General features: G+C 43.5%; 1 protein-coding gene across 1 annotated transcript; it reads right to left on the minus strand.

Annotated features, from left to right (window-relative positions):
• Nucleotides 1–2156: 2156 nt before the first annotated feature.
• On the minus strand, nucleotides 2157–12437 carry LOC311291092 (uncharacterized protein; the record flags this gene model as incomplete). The annotated part of the gene is made up of 6 exons (XM_084409964.1): nucleotides 2157–2344; nucleotides 2484–2705; nucleotides 2845–3066; nucleotides 3206–3427; nucleotides 3567–3788; nucleotides 12251–12437. 6 exons carry the CDS (start codon nucleotides 12435–12437, stop codon nucleotides 2157–2159), a joined length of 1263 nt encoding a protein of 420 aa, XP_084266090.1.
• Between the last annotated feature and the right edge of the window lie 1520 nt (nucleotides 12438–13957).

Raw genomic sequence — 13957 nt, forward strand, 5'->3', positions numbered from 1 at the left:
GTCCCAGTGATGTAGTGTAGATGGAGAAGAGGAGGGGACCGAGAACTGAACCCTGGGGAACCCCTGTGGTCAGTTGATGTGCTCTGGATACCTCGCCTCTCCATGCGACTTTGAAGGACCTACCTGTGAGATAGGATTCAAACCAGTCGAGTGAAGTTCCTGTGATGCCCAGTGATGAGAGGCTGGACATAAGGATCTGATGGTTCACGGTGTCGAAGGCAGCAGACAGATCAAGGAGAATGAGGAGTGAAGATTTGGAAGCAGCTTTTGCAATCCGTAGGGCTTCTGTGACCGACAGTAATGCAGTCTCAGTTGAATGCCCTTTCTTGAAGCCAGATTGGTTGACATCCAGCTGGTTGTTTAGAGACAAGAAGGATGTTACTTGGTTGAAAACAGCTCTTTCAAGTGTTTTTGCAATGAATGGTAGGAGAGAGATGGGTCTGTAATTCTCTACAAAAGATGTGTTTAGCGTTGGTTTTTTAAGCAGTGGAGTGACCCGAGCCTGCTTGAATGCTGTAGGGAAGGTGCCAGTATGGAGGGATGAGTTGATGATGTGTGTGAGTGCTGGTAGAAGTGTGGGAGAGATGGCTTGTAGAAGGTGTGAGGGGATGGGGTCTAGAGGGCAGGTGGTAGGGTGACTGGAGAGGAGAAGTGTAGATACTTCTTCCTCTGTTAGCGGCGAAAAGGAGGACAGAGGGGTATTGGCTGTGGGAGGGGTCGGTCTGGGTTCCTGTGTGTGTGGAGCTGAGAATTGACTGCTGATAGTTGTTGTTTTGTTGGTGAAGAAGTTTGCAAAATCATCGGCAGTTAAGGAGGAGGAGGGTGGTGGTGGAGGTGGACAGAGGAGTGAGTTGAATGTCTTGAAGAGTAGTCGTGCGTTGGAGGAGCTGTTGATCTTGTTGTGGAAATAAGAAGATTTTGCAGCATGAACATCAGCAGAAAAGGACGAGAGGAGAGATTTATACATACTCAGGTCAGATGAGTCTTTTGATTTGCGCCATTTCCTCTCCGCTGCCCTGAGTTCGGTCCGGTGTTCACGAAGAACCTCAGATAGCCAGGGGTTAGAAGGAGTAGCGCGTGCTGGCCTGGAGGAGAGAGGGCAGATTTTGTCTAGAGTAGAGGTTAGTGTGGAGCATAGGGTATCCGTTGCAGTATTCACATCCAGAGATGAGAATTGTGAGGGTGGGGGAAGAGAAGAAGACACGGCAGAGGAGAGGTGGGAGGGGGAAAGTGAGCGTAGGTTTCGCCTGAGGGTGACTGGTGGTGGGGTTGGTGGCGCAGGGGTAGCGAGTTGTAGACTGAAGGTGATGAGGAAATGATCTGAAACATGGAGAGGCCTCACCAAAATGTTGTCTGTGATGCAGTTGCGTGTGTAGACCAGGTCCAGTTGGTTGCCTGATTTGTGAGTACCTGTGGTGATGTGTCGTTTGAGATCGAAGGAGGCTAGTAGAGAGGTGAAGTCTGTTGCATGTGGTTTTTCTAGATGAATGTTGAAGTCACCGAAGACTAGAAGTGGGGTGCCGTCCTCAGGGAAAGAGGACAGCAGCACATCCAGCTCCTCTACGAAGTTACCCAGCTGACCTGGGGGGCGATAAATTACTACAATATGGATCTTACTGGGAGTTGTAAGTGTGATAGCATGATATTCAAATGAATTGTTGTTGCATAGAGAAGAGAGCGCTGAGTATTTCCAATTGTTGGAAACGAGAAGCCCTGTCCCGCCACCCCTCCCAGACTGGCGAGGGGAGTGAGAAAAGGAGAAATTGCTAGAGAGAGCAGCGGGGGTTGCTGAGTCTTCAGGACGAATCCAGGTCTCAGTCAAGCCCAGGATACTGAGAGTAGAATGAGATGCAAAGGCTGGAATGAAGTCAGCTTTGTTGACTGCTGACTGACAATTCCATAGACCCACGGAAAGAGAGAGAGGAGTGTGTGAGGATGAGAGAATGGGACGCAGATTAGTAGTATCGCGCTGCCTTGTGCGCGTGATGAAAGGGCGTTGTCGAACGATAACAGGAATGTGTTGAAAACACATGCTGATTCGGGAGAAAGATAAGATAAGAAGTGGAAAGGGAAAAGGCGAATTGTAAGTGCCTTTCTGGTGTCCTTGCTCGGTGGAGTCGCGCAGGTAGAGTCGATGGTCTTTACCCGAGTCGGTCTTAACACGAGGAGGCTGAACACGAGAGCTGAACGCTTCCGCTGACGCTTCCGCGACAGCGCGCAAAATACACAGATATACAGAAGAATGCTTTCACCGCTTGAGTGAGTACAGCTGGTTCGGTCTTGCAATTAAGTGGATAACGCGATAATGGGCCAACTTTCGCTTTGAAAGTGCTAGGAGCAGAGGCTTAAAGTGCAAATTAGGCTTTAACAATAACAATTTTCACTCGCGGCTGTTTGTTTAATGTGGCAACGCGTCCAACTAAAATACACAATTATGTGAAGTTAAAAATATAAGGGAAGCTGAGAATCGAAGATGGGCTTACCTTGACTACAAAGCAACGCTGACAATAACAAGAGAGCAGAGTATTCCAGAAAACACACAGTTGCGCGTTTCAGTCGAGCCTCTTGTTGCTCGCTTGTTCTGCGGGAGTGAACTGAATCTCGTCTATTTAAAGGTATTCTAACAGATGCTGGTTCGGTCTTGCAATTAAGTGGATAACGCGATAATGGGCCAACTTTCGCTTTGAAAGTGCTAGGAGCAGAGGCTTAAAGTGCAAATTAGGCTTTAACAATAACAATTTTCACTCGCGGCTGTTTGTTTAATGTGGCAACGCGTCCAACTAAAATACACAATTATGTGAAGTTAAAAATATAAGGGAAGCTGAGAATCGAAGATGGGCTTACCTTGACTACAAAGCAACGCTGACAATAACAAGAGAGCAGAGTATTCCAGAAAACACACAGTTGCGCGTTTCAGTCGAGCCTCTTGTTGCTCGCTTGTTCTGCGGGAGTGAACTGAATCTCGTCTATTTAAAGGTATTCTAACAGATGCTGGTTCGGTCTTGCAATTAAGTGGATAACGCGATAATGGGCCAACTTTCGCTTTGAAAGTGCTAGGAGCAGAGGCTTAAAGTGCAAATTAGGCTTTAACAATAACAATTTTCACTCGCGGCTGTTTGTTTAATGTGGCAACGCGTCCAACTAAAATACACAATTATGTGAAGTTAAAAATATAAGGGAAGCTGAGAATCGAAGATGGGCTTACCTTGACTACAAAGCAACGCTGACAATAACAAGAGAGCAGAGTATTCCAGAAAACACACAGTTGCGCGTTTCAGTCGAGCCTCTTGTTGCTCGCTTGTTCTGCGGGAGTGAACTGAATCTCGTCTATTTAAAGGTATTCTAACAGATGCTGGTTCGGTCTTGCAATTAAGTGGATAACGCGATAATGGGCCAACTTTCGCTTTGAAAGTGCTAGGAGCAGAGGCTTAAAGTGCAAATTAGGCTTTAACAATAACAATTTTCACTCGCGGCTGTTTGTTTAATGTGGCAACGCGTCCAACTAAAATACACAATTATGTGAAGTTAAAAATATAAGGGAAGCTGAGAATCGAAGATGGGCTTACCTTGACTACAAAGCAACGCTGACAATAACAAGAGAGCAGAGTATTCCAGAAAACACACAGTTGCGCGTTTCAGTCGAGCCTCTTGTTGCTCGCTTGTTCTGCGGGAGTGAACTGAATCTCGTCTATTTAAAGGTATTCTAACAGATGCTGGTTCGGTCTTGCAATTAAGTGGATAACGCGATAATGGGCCAACTTTCGCTTTGAAAGTGCTAGGAGCAGAGGCTTAAAGTGCAAATTAGGCTTTAACAATAACAATTTTCACTCGCGGCTGTTTGTTTAATGTTTTGCATGTAAGAGTTTCCATGATGAAAACATTGTTGACTCTAATGAAGACTAACGTACACTCCGAGTCCGGAGACAAGTAACGTTACCGCATCGTCGGTTCGAGGACAGGTCCGGGGTTGAGGGCGAAGCAGAGGAGGTCGTTCAAGAGTGCGGGCAGGGTCCGAGGAAGTAGTTTTTGCCTTGTTTGCCTTCGCTGACTGCATATGCAGGTGCTTTGAGCTGAATATTTCCGGGAACGGTGACATGTGATGAGTGCACGCAGGGCAGCGCGCGCAGTGGGGCTCGGGGCGGGCACGAGACATGAAGGCATCTGATTGGTTCTTTACATTCGCACCGAATGGCAGTGATTGGTCAGAGTTTTTACTGTCCTGCAGCTGCTACAGAGGTCTGATTTTTTTTCATTCCTTTTTCTAAACACATAATGTATTGACTACTATCAGGATGGAAGGACCATTTCACCCAGTATAAAAAAAAGTGTTTCTGAACAGGAACACCTACCCTACCTTTAAATGCACCCTGTATATGTGAAAAATATGATAGAAATGAAAAATGTCTGCTTTTTCAACACGTCTCCTACACCTGTGTGCACGTCTCATCAGCTCTGGGGCGCTGGAGAAATGCCCCAAAGAGGCGGGTCTGTGGAGCAGCTTAGCCAATTGCTGATTTAAGATAAATGTTTGACATAACCTGTAGCCAATCAGCGAGATCAAATCTAGTCAGCTATGGGCGATTCTGTTTAACGCCCCAAGCTGCGCACGCACTCATGCGCGCCTATCTCCATCAGACAGCGGTCTATCGGCCTGGCTAGCTGGATGCGTCATGTTAATGCCTTGTTTTGCTTTCTGTGATTACATTTTAAAACAACAGTGAAAGATCCGGCATGGACAGTTACCGGAGTGAAGGAAGTGAGTTCAATTTCAAATGCAAATGGAAAGTTTGTGCAATTTGTTTGTTTTTGTGTAAGGACGCCTCAGCATTGTAATATGGCATTAAATAATTACTGACTTTATCACAGAGCACTGGTATCATGCAGTTTGTGTTAAATTGTGTTTGGGTGGTTAATAATAATTATATAATTATTTGTATTTAAATACACCTTTCCAACACCCAAGGTCGCTTTACAAAGATATGTAAAAGGCAGTGGTTCTCAAACTGGGGTACGTGAGGTGACAGAAGGGGGTACGGGAACAAAATGCTGAATTTTGCCGTTCCTTTAATACTACCTCACCTTAAAATAAGATTTAAACTGAGCATACATTTCTATCAGGTAAAATGCTGTAAATACATGACATCCGATCAAATGACCTCATCTTTTGCGGTCAAAACTTTCTGCATTTAAGCAGCGTGTATAGGCTATACAGGTCTCGTGCAGATTGCTGCCTCGGCAAATCGCGCTATACTACCGTTCTCAACAATGTGCGTTCCCTTTGTAAAAGTAGGGATTTAGTATGGAGAGAGAATTGTGTCTTTATTACATGCGAGAAAATAAATGATCTGAGAGAGAAAAAAAAGTTTGAGAGAAAAAGTTATCACACTGATAGCAAAAAAGCATTTCATGAGAGAAAAAAAAATATATTTGAGAGAAAAAGTTTTCATACCAATAGCAAAAAAAAAAAATATTTGACACTAGAAAAAGTTTTGAGAGAAAGTATTTTCTCATAGAACATAAAAAAATATAAATGTGATTTTTTTTATATTATTTCTGAGAAAAAAAAATCTCCCTCAAAATACTTTGAAAAAAACTCTCAAATATATATTTTTGCTATCAGTGTGAAAACATTTTCTCAAAAAAAAAAAAAAGTGTTTCTCTCAAAACGCTTTTCTTTGCTCTCGATGCAATTTCTTGCTCTCGTGTCAGGATTCTGCTTTCACTATGAAAATTGTGTCATGGGCAGGGCCACGTTCCTATTGGCCAGTCGGGTGAGCATCGTCTTGTCTTGGGAGTCGAACTGAATCATTATACCATTGTTCGGTTCACCGGCATAGATGCCGCCTCTGCCTTAGTTGAGCACGGACACTCCAATGTTTGGGTAAGATGATTCACGGTGATCATATGCCTGGTTCAGATTACAAGAATTTTGTGTCTGTTACGATAGTCACGGTGTCAGAGTACACGATTTTGACTCCTAAAAATCTTGTCATGTCTGGATGGACAAGAAATATGTCAGACTACACGTTGCTTTCCGACCAGTCACCGCGAGCCGTCTCACGCACACATTCACTCGCACATACACAAACTCACTCAAATACACACACACTCACTGTGCTCGCTCGCTCACTCGCACACACACATACACACACACACACACACACTGTAGCTCGCTCACTCACTCGCACACACACACACACACACACACTGTAGCTCGCTCACTCACTCGCGCACACACAATCGCTCACTCGCACACACACAATTGCTCTCGCACGCACGCACACACACACTCACTCACTGTCGCTCACTCGCGCGCACACACACACACACACACACACACACACACACACTCGCTGTTGCTCGCACTCTCACACACTCACTCTCACTCACATACTCACTCTTGACGGAACCCGTTGTGGAGGACCGTTAAGCCGGGGTTTCGCCTGGAAAGCTCTATAGAAATCTGGCACTGTTGAACGAAGTTAAACTGAGAGAGCGTGACGTTCACAGACACCAAAATGAAAGAGCTTACAGTAACCTTCATCAGGCAGTAATACAGTGGGCTACTTTCAGTTCACGTTCACCCAAAATATGAACGAGTTCATGAACTATCGTTCAATGAACCGTTCAGGCACAACACTGATAATGCTCTATAGCAGGGGTGCCCAATCCTGCTCCTGCCGATCGACTGTCCTGCACAGTTCATCTCCAACCCTAATCAAACACACCTGCCTTTAATTTTCAAGTGATCCTGAAGACCTTAATTGGTTGTTTCAGGTGTGTTTGATTAGGGTTGGAGATGAACTGTGCAGGACAGTCGATCGCCAGGAGCAGGATTGGGCACCCCTGCTCTATAGCATCTGAGATACAGATGCTAAACACATGAATAAAAATAATTTTAGGTTATAGTTAAGTTATAGGTTCAAACAGGAAATGTATCATATTGACCTTAAAACAAAATTGTTTATTCTGAGTCCGAGTAAAACTGTGGAGGTTGTATATGATGAACTAGGGCTGGGCCTGGGCGATATATCGGATGACATTGTTATGCGCATCTCGTCAGTAAAGCCGGTTCCTTGATTAGTAGTAAATCGCCATCGCCTGCTTTCAGATGAAGCGGCATTTAACACAGAGCCGTAGTTCACTGACAAGCTGAGCAATATCGCATTAATTATCGCAGGCAATACGTCCATGATCATCTAAGATCACCATGAATCATCTTACCCAAACATTGGAGTGTCCGTGCTTAAGGCAGAGGCGGCATCTATGCCGGTGAACCGAACAATGGTATAATGATTCAGTTCGACTCCGAAGACAAGATGATGCTCACCCGACTGGCCAATAGGAACGTGGCCCCGCCCATGACACAATTTTCACAGTGAAAGCAGAATCCTGACACGAGAGCAAGAAATTGCATCGAGAGCAAAGAAAAGCTTTTTGAGAGAAACACTTTTTTTTTTTAGAGAAAATGTTTTCACACTGATAGCAAAAAATATATATTTGAGAGTTTTTTTCAAAGTATTTTGAGAGAGATTTTTTTTCTCAGAAATAATTTTTAAAAATTCAAATTGATATTTTTTTATGTTCTATGAGAAAATACTTTCTCTCAAAACTTTTTTTAGCCTCAAATATTATTATTTTTTGCTATTGGTATGAAAACTTTTTCTCTCAGATATATATTTTTCTCTCATGAAATGCTTTTTTGTTATCAGTGTGATAACTTTTTCTCTCAAACTTTTTTTTTTCTCTCTGATCATTTATTTTCTCGCATGTAATAAAGACACAATTCTCTCTCCATATTTAGCACTTACTAGGATGAAGAACAAAATATAGACACAGGCTGTGCATGGAGATCGATATAAGATTCAAACTCTCTTCGATACAAACACATACCCTGTGTGAGTTTCTGTGTTTAATGATGATCACATTATATGAAGATCCACACGATTGCGAATGTGACATTGATTTTATACAACAGTTCAACAAACGAAATATTAATATTAAGTGATGTTCATTTTCAACACAGTTGTCAATATTTTTTTTACAACAAAATAATAGCTCCAACGAAAGCCACAGCAGAACTGCAGCATACAGCAGTGTTTGTGAACGAATCTGCGGCTTTGAACGAATCAGAGTCAATGATTGAATGATTAATTCATAAATACAGCCACTTGCTTCATTACTGAGTGAATGAATGACTCGATAAATCTCCACCTACTGGCGGTTTTAATTCAATATTTAAAAGCATCACTTCGTTTTACCATCATTGCATATTTCTCTATTGAACATTTATTATGAACATTTATTATTTAAAGCATTATTTATTTTATAAAGGTTTTTGTAAAGGTAAAAATGCACTGGAAAAATCGATTTAAGGGGGCAAATATTGTCCCTTACTGAAAAAGGTGCGACTGAAGAGTGGGTACGCAGAAGGATGTTAAAAGCCTCATGGGATACAGCTCTAAAAAGTTTGAGAACCACTGGGACTGGGTTAAGGAATATAACAAAATAAACATCAACATCAAAGCACAATACACATACCAAGTGCAGAAAGTAGGCCTAATATTCAGAGGTCACTTACAAAGTTAGATTAAAGACACAAACAAAGAAGGATTCAAACAAATAGCATATCAATAACAATTTACAGACTGTGAGCTGAAGAGTAATATTCAGATAAAAAATGTGTTTTTGAAGGAGAGAAGGGTGGATGTTTGACGGATGTCTTGAGGAAGAGCATTCCACAACCTCGGAGCCACTACGCTAAAAGACTCCCATGGTTACCAGACTATTGAAACCGTCTCAATATGACACAGCCCCACCGAAGTTATTTTTCACCAGCCGCCACTGATATATATGATATATATACATACTCACCTAAAGGATTATAAGGAACACCTGTTCAATTTCTCATTAATGCAATTAATCAATATCTAATCAACCAATCACATGGCAGTTGCTTCAATGCATTTAGGGGTGTGGTCCTGGTCAAGACAATCTCCTGAACTCCAAACTGAATGTCAGAATGGGAAAGAAAGGTGATTTAAGCAATTTTGAGCGTGGCATGGTTGTTGGTGCCAGACGGGCCGGTCTGAATATTTCACAATCTGCTCAGTTACTGGGATTTTCACGCACAACCATTTCTAGGGTTTACAAAGAATGGTGTGAAAAGGGAAAAACATCCAGTATGCGGCAGTCCTGTGGGCGAAAATGCCTTGTTGATGCTAGACGTCAGAGGAGAATGGGCCGACTGATTCAAGCTGATAGAAGAGCAACTTTGACTGAAATAACCACTCGTTACAACCGAGGTATGCAGCGAAGCATTTGTGAAGCCACAACACGCACAACCTTGAGGCGGATGGGCTACAACAGCAGAAGACCCCACCGGGTACCACTCATCTCCACTACAAATAGGAAAAAGAGGCTACAATTTGCACGAGCTCACCAAAATTGGACAGTTGAAGAGTGGAAAAATGTTGCCTGGTCTGATGAGTCTCGATTTCTGTTGAGACATTCAGATGGTAGAGTCAGAATTTGGCGTAAACAGAATGAGAACATGGATCCATTATGCCTTGTTACCACTGTGCAGGCTGGTGGTGGTGGTGTAATGGTGTGGGGGATGTTTTCTTGGCACACTTTAGGCCCCTTAGTGCCAATTGGGCATCGTTTAAATGCCACGGCCTACCTGAGCATTGTTTCTGACCATGTCCATCCCTTTATGACCACCATGTACCCATCCTCTGATGGCTACTTCCAGCAGGATAATGCACCATGTCACAAAGCTCGAATCATTTCAAATTGGTTTCTTGAACATGGCAATGAGTTCACTGTACTAAAATGGCCCCCACAGTCACCAGATCTCAACCCAATAGAGTATCTTTGGAATGTGGTGGAACGGGAGCTTCGTGCCCTGGATGTGCATCCCACAAATCTCCATCAACTACAAGATGCTATCCTATCAATATGGGCCAACATTTCTAAAGAATGCTTTCAGCACCTTGTTGAATCAATGCCACGTAGAATTAAGGCAGTTCTGAAGGCGAAAGGGGGTCAAACACAGTATTAGTATGGTGTTCCTAATAATCCTTTAGGTGAGTGTATATATATATATATATTGTAACGACACCAGCTCAAATGAGGGGAATGGACAATTATTGATTATTAATTATCAATTATTAATTATTAATAATCAATAACTGATAATACTGGTTATCACTTACACACTTTAAATCACCCAAAAAGGGAATACAAAGCCCATATAGTTGTATCTCTATATATAAACAATTAACCACAACAAATTACAATTAATTATGAATATACAGATGGGCTATATATAAAATTTTGTGAATGCCTACAAAATGAATGTCCCATCAGATAATTTGTTTGTCCGCCAGACGAATCATGCGATTTTCTTATCTACTCTCAAGGAGGATTATTCTGATAAACTCTCAAGGAAGGTTATTCTCTTGGCCACAAAGAATAACCTTCTTGTTTACAAGATTATTAACTCGTAGGTCACTCACAAATTATAGAGTTTGTAGCTAAGATTGAACACATTAAAGAGACTTTTGTTCCGTGAGCAGCAAACCAGAGACAATCAAGCGTATAATAGGTTTTTAATAAATGAAACTATAAAAGTAACGTTACAACTACATCTAACAAGGAATACATATATGACAATAATGAAAGTACATAAAGGAAGAAAGAAAGATTACAGAATAGCAAATAACAAACCATGAACCTTTGAGAACCAGCAAAGAAAATCAAAACCACCTTAAGCAGGGGTATAACCTTAACACATTTAAACCTTGAGAAAGATTAATACTTGCATTGGTTTTTGTTGCTGAACAGGAATGCGTGTCTGTGAGTGTCCATTCTAGGTGCGTCCGTTAGTTGGACGCGTTCTTTCGGTTCTTCCGGAAGCTCGTGTCGTTGCGGGAAGTTCAAATGGTCTTCTTGTAAGAGTTGCCAGAAACTCGGTTAAAGTTCGTTTCACTCGTAGTTGGAACTGAATGAGCACGAGACTAAACAAAATGAGAAGAGTCGGAGGTACGACTTACAAAGACAAAGTAAAAGTAAAACAAAACGGAGAGAAGACGAGACGAGACTAGTACAAGGATGACAAGGCTAAAGCATTTGGATCGTGTTATCCGTAACATTTAAAGTGTGAAACGAGAATGCCCTCTAGGCATATACAAACCAATAAGAATCATTTTCCTTTGGCGGGAACGGTTTTATGACCCTTTGTTCAGCAGAACTCTGAATCACATAATTGGATTGGATTCGACACACGAATCTTTAGATGCTTATAATCCTAATAGACGGCTGCATATATGGAAAAAAAACACCTAACCCTAAAAAAATTCTAACAAAAGGTTTTGCAGCTGTTTTTTGTAGTATTAGGTGTCCTTAATAACATACTAAAAGTTTACCAAAGTTTGACCACTAGAAAGGTGTAATTTTCAAGATGGCGTCCAAGATGGGCAGGAAGCCCTTAAAATATCCTAACTCCTTCATTATTTGACCTAGACAAGTAATCTTGGTGTCAAACCCCATGTTTTCTGGGTCTATGAATCCATTGGACTTGTCTAAATTGCACTGACATGATTACATACTTATGGAATACATGATTTTGTGAGATAACTGTAAGGTTTTATCTTTGTTTGGGGTGAACCAGAGATATAAACGATTTAGCCTATGTCATGTAACTCCTACTCAGTACGTGTTTTTGGACACATACCCTTTTTTTGCTAAAACACAGACTTGACATTCAATGTAAAGGTTATTGCACCCAAAAGTAACTTAAATTGGAGTTGTATAATTTCATATAATCATAAACTTTGTATAATCATAAACAACTCTGAATTAGCCCAAACAGAGGCCTGTGTGTGAACCCTCTAAAATGGTCACTCATTTCAATTTGAATAAGGTAATACATATGTAATACATCCTCTATAGATGTTTTTGAGTATAAAGGTGGCATTATACTAAACCTCAGGTTAGATACGCCTTATCGGGTCCTTCCATTTGGTCCAGCTTTGGCTCTGCGGACATTCTCCAAGTTCATGGATGCAGCTCTGGCCCCCTTGAGGCTCCAGGGCATCCGTGTACTAAATGATCTAGACGACTAGCTCATTATGGCTCATTCCAGAGAGTTGGTGTTTCGTCACATGGACGTCATTCTCCACCACCTCCGTTCTCTTGGTCTCAGGTTGAATGCTCAGAAGAATGTCTTAACTCCTTCTCAACAGACCACTTTCCTGGGTGTCCAACTCGATTCTCTCTCGATGCAGGCCCATCTGGCCCCTGCTTGAGTTTCCAGTCTCCGTGCGTGCTTGGCCCGTTTCAGGCTCGGCCATCATGTAGCAGTGGGCATATGTCGCAGGCTTCTGGGGCTCATGACAGCAGCCTCTCCTGTGCTGCCCTTGGGTCTCCCTCATATGAGACCATTCCTGTGCTGGATGAAACTCAGGGGCATCCGCCCTTCTTGGTCTGCCTTCCGCCTGCTGAGAGTGTCACGCAGTTGCCTTCACGCTCTTTGGAGGTGGAAAGACTCCCCCTTTTTACTTCAGGGGGTCAAGATGGGTGTAGTTTGCCGTTGGCAGGTTGTCACGACGGACGCCTCTTTGACTTGTTGGGGAGCGGTCTTCGAGGGCAGACCGACGTACAATGTTTGGACGGGCGAGCTTCTCTCGTGGCGCATAAATTGCCTCAAGTTGCAAGCTGTCTCTCTGGCCCTGGATCAATTTCTCCCGGCCCTGATGGACTCATGTCATTGTCAGGATGGACAACATGGCAGTGGTGTCCCATGTAAATCACCAGGGGGGCTTGTGGTCGCGCACCCTCGACAGGCATGCGCACCGGCTCAAGACAGGTTTCTTTCACTGAGAGCAGTTCATGTTCCAGGGGACCTGAACATTTCAGCTGACTTTCTGTCGAGACAGAAGCTCAAGTCGGGGGAATGGATGTTGCACTGCTAAACAGTGGCTCTAATTTGGAGCATGTTTGGCGAGGCGGACCTCTTTGCGTCGCAGAGCTCGACACAGTGCCCCCTATGGTTTTCCCTGTCTCAGCTCATCCGATACCTCTGTGGATTGATGCCCTCGCTCATCTGTGGCTGGAGTTGAGACTGTATGTATTCCCTCCGGTCAAGCGAATCCCTGCAGTCCTGCAGAGTGAGGGAATGTGGGATCTGCCTCCTTCTGGTAGCCCCATTCTGGCCATCCCAGATGTGGTTCTCGGAACTGAGCTCCCTGGTGGAGGAGTCCCCTTGGCAGATTCCTATCAGGAGAGATCTGCTGTCTCAGCTCCAGGGCAGGAATTGGCATCCTTGACTCGAGATATGGAGGCAATCGCTAGTGACAGTGGCGTCTGGTCTTCCCGCTGATCTTTGGGAGACCATTGATAACGCTTGTGCGCCTTCTACTAGACTGCTGTATTTCTCTAAGTGCAAGGTTTTTGAGTCTTGGTGTTCGGCTCATGCAGTGGTCCCTGTCAGCTGCCCGGTCGGTTCAGTGCTGGAATTCCTGCAGGATAAATTTGTGGCTGGAGTGGCTGCAACTCCCTTGTCAGCTATCATTGCCTATCAGGAGTCAGACGAGGTCCCCTTAGGTAAACACTGTCTGGTCTCCTTGTTTAAGCGTGGAGTTAGACACCTGAGGCCTATTAGTGTCCCCACCTGGGATTTATCAGTTGTTCTGGAGGGGCTATTAGAGCCTTCCTTTGAACCCTTGGAGTCAGCTCCGGACTGGATTCTTACTCTCAAGGTGGCACTTTTGTTAGCGTTGGCCTCTCTCAAGCGCGTGGGGGATCTGCAGGCTCTTTCTGTGAGTGAGCCTTATATGGAGTTTGCCCCAGGTCTTGTGAAGGTGTTTCTATGACCTAGACCTGGTTATGTCACCAAAGTTTTGTCCACGTCATTCCGCTCTCAAGTTGCGCCACTGAGGAGGCGCCCGCGCCA

This window comes from Rutilus rutilus (genome assembly GCF_951802725.1).
Source record: "Rutilus rutilus genome assembly, chromosome: 5".
Lineage (NCBI taxonomy): Eukaryota > Metazoa > Chordata > Actinopteri > Cypriniformes > Leuciscidae > Rutilus > Rutilus rutilus.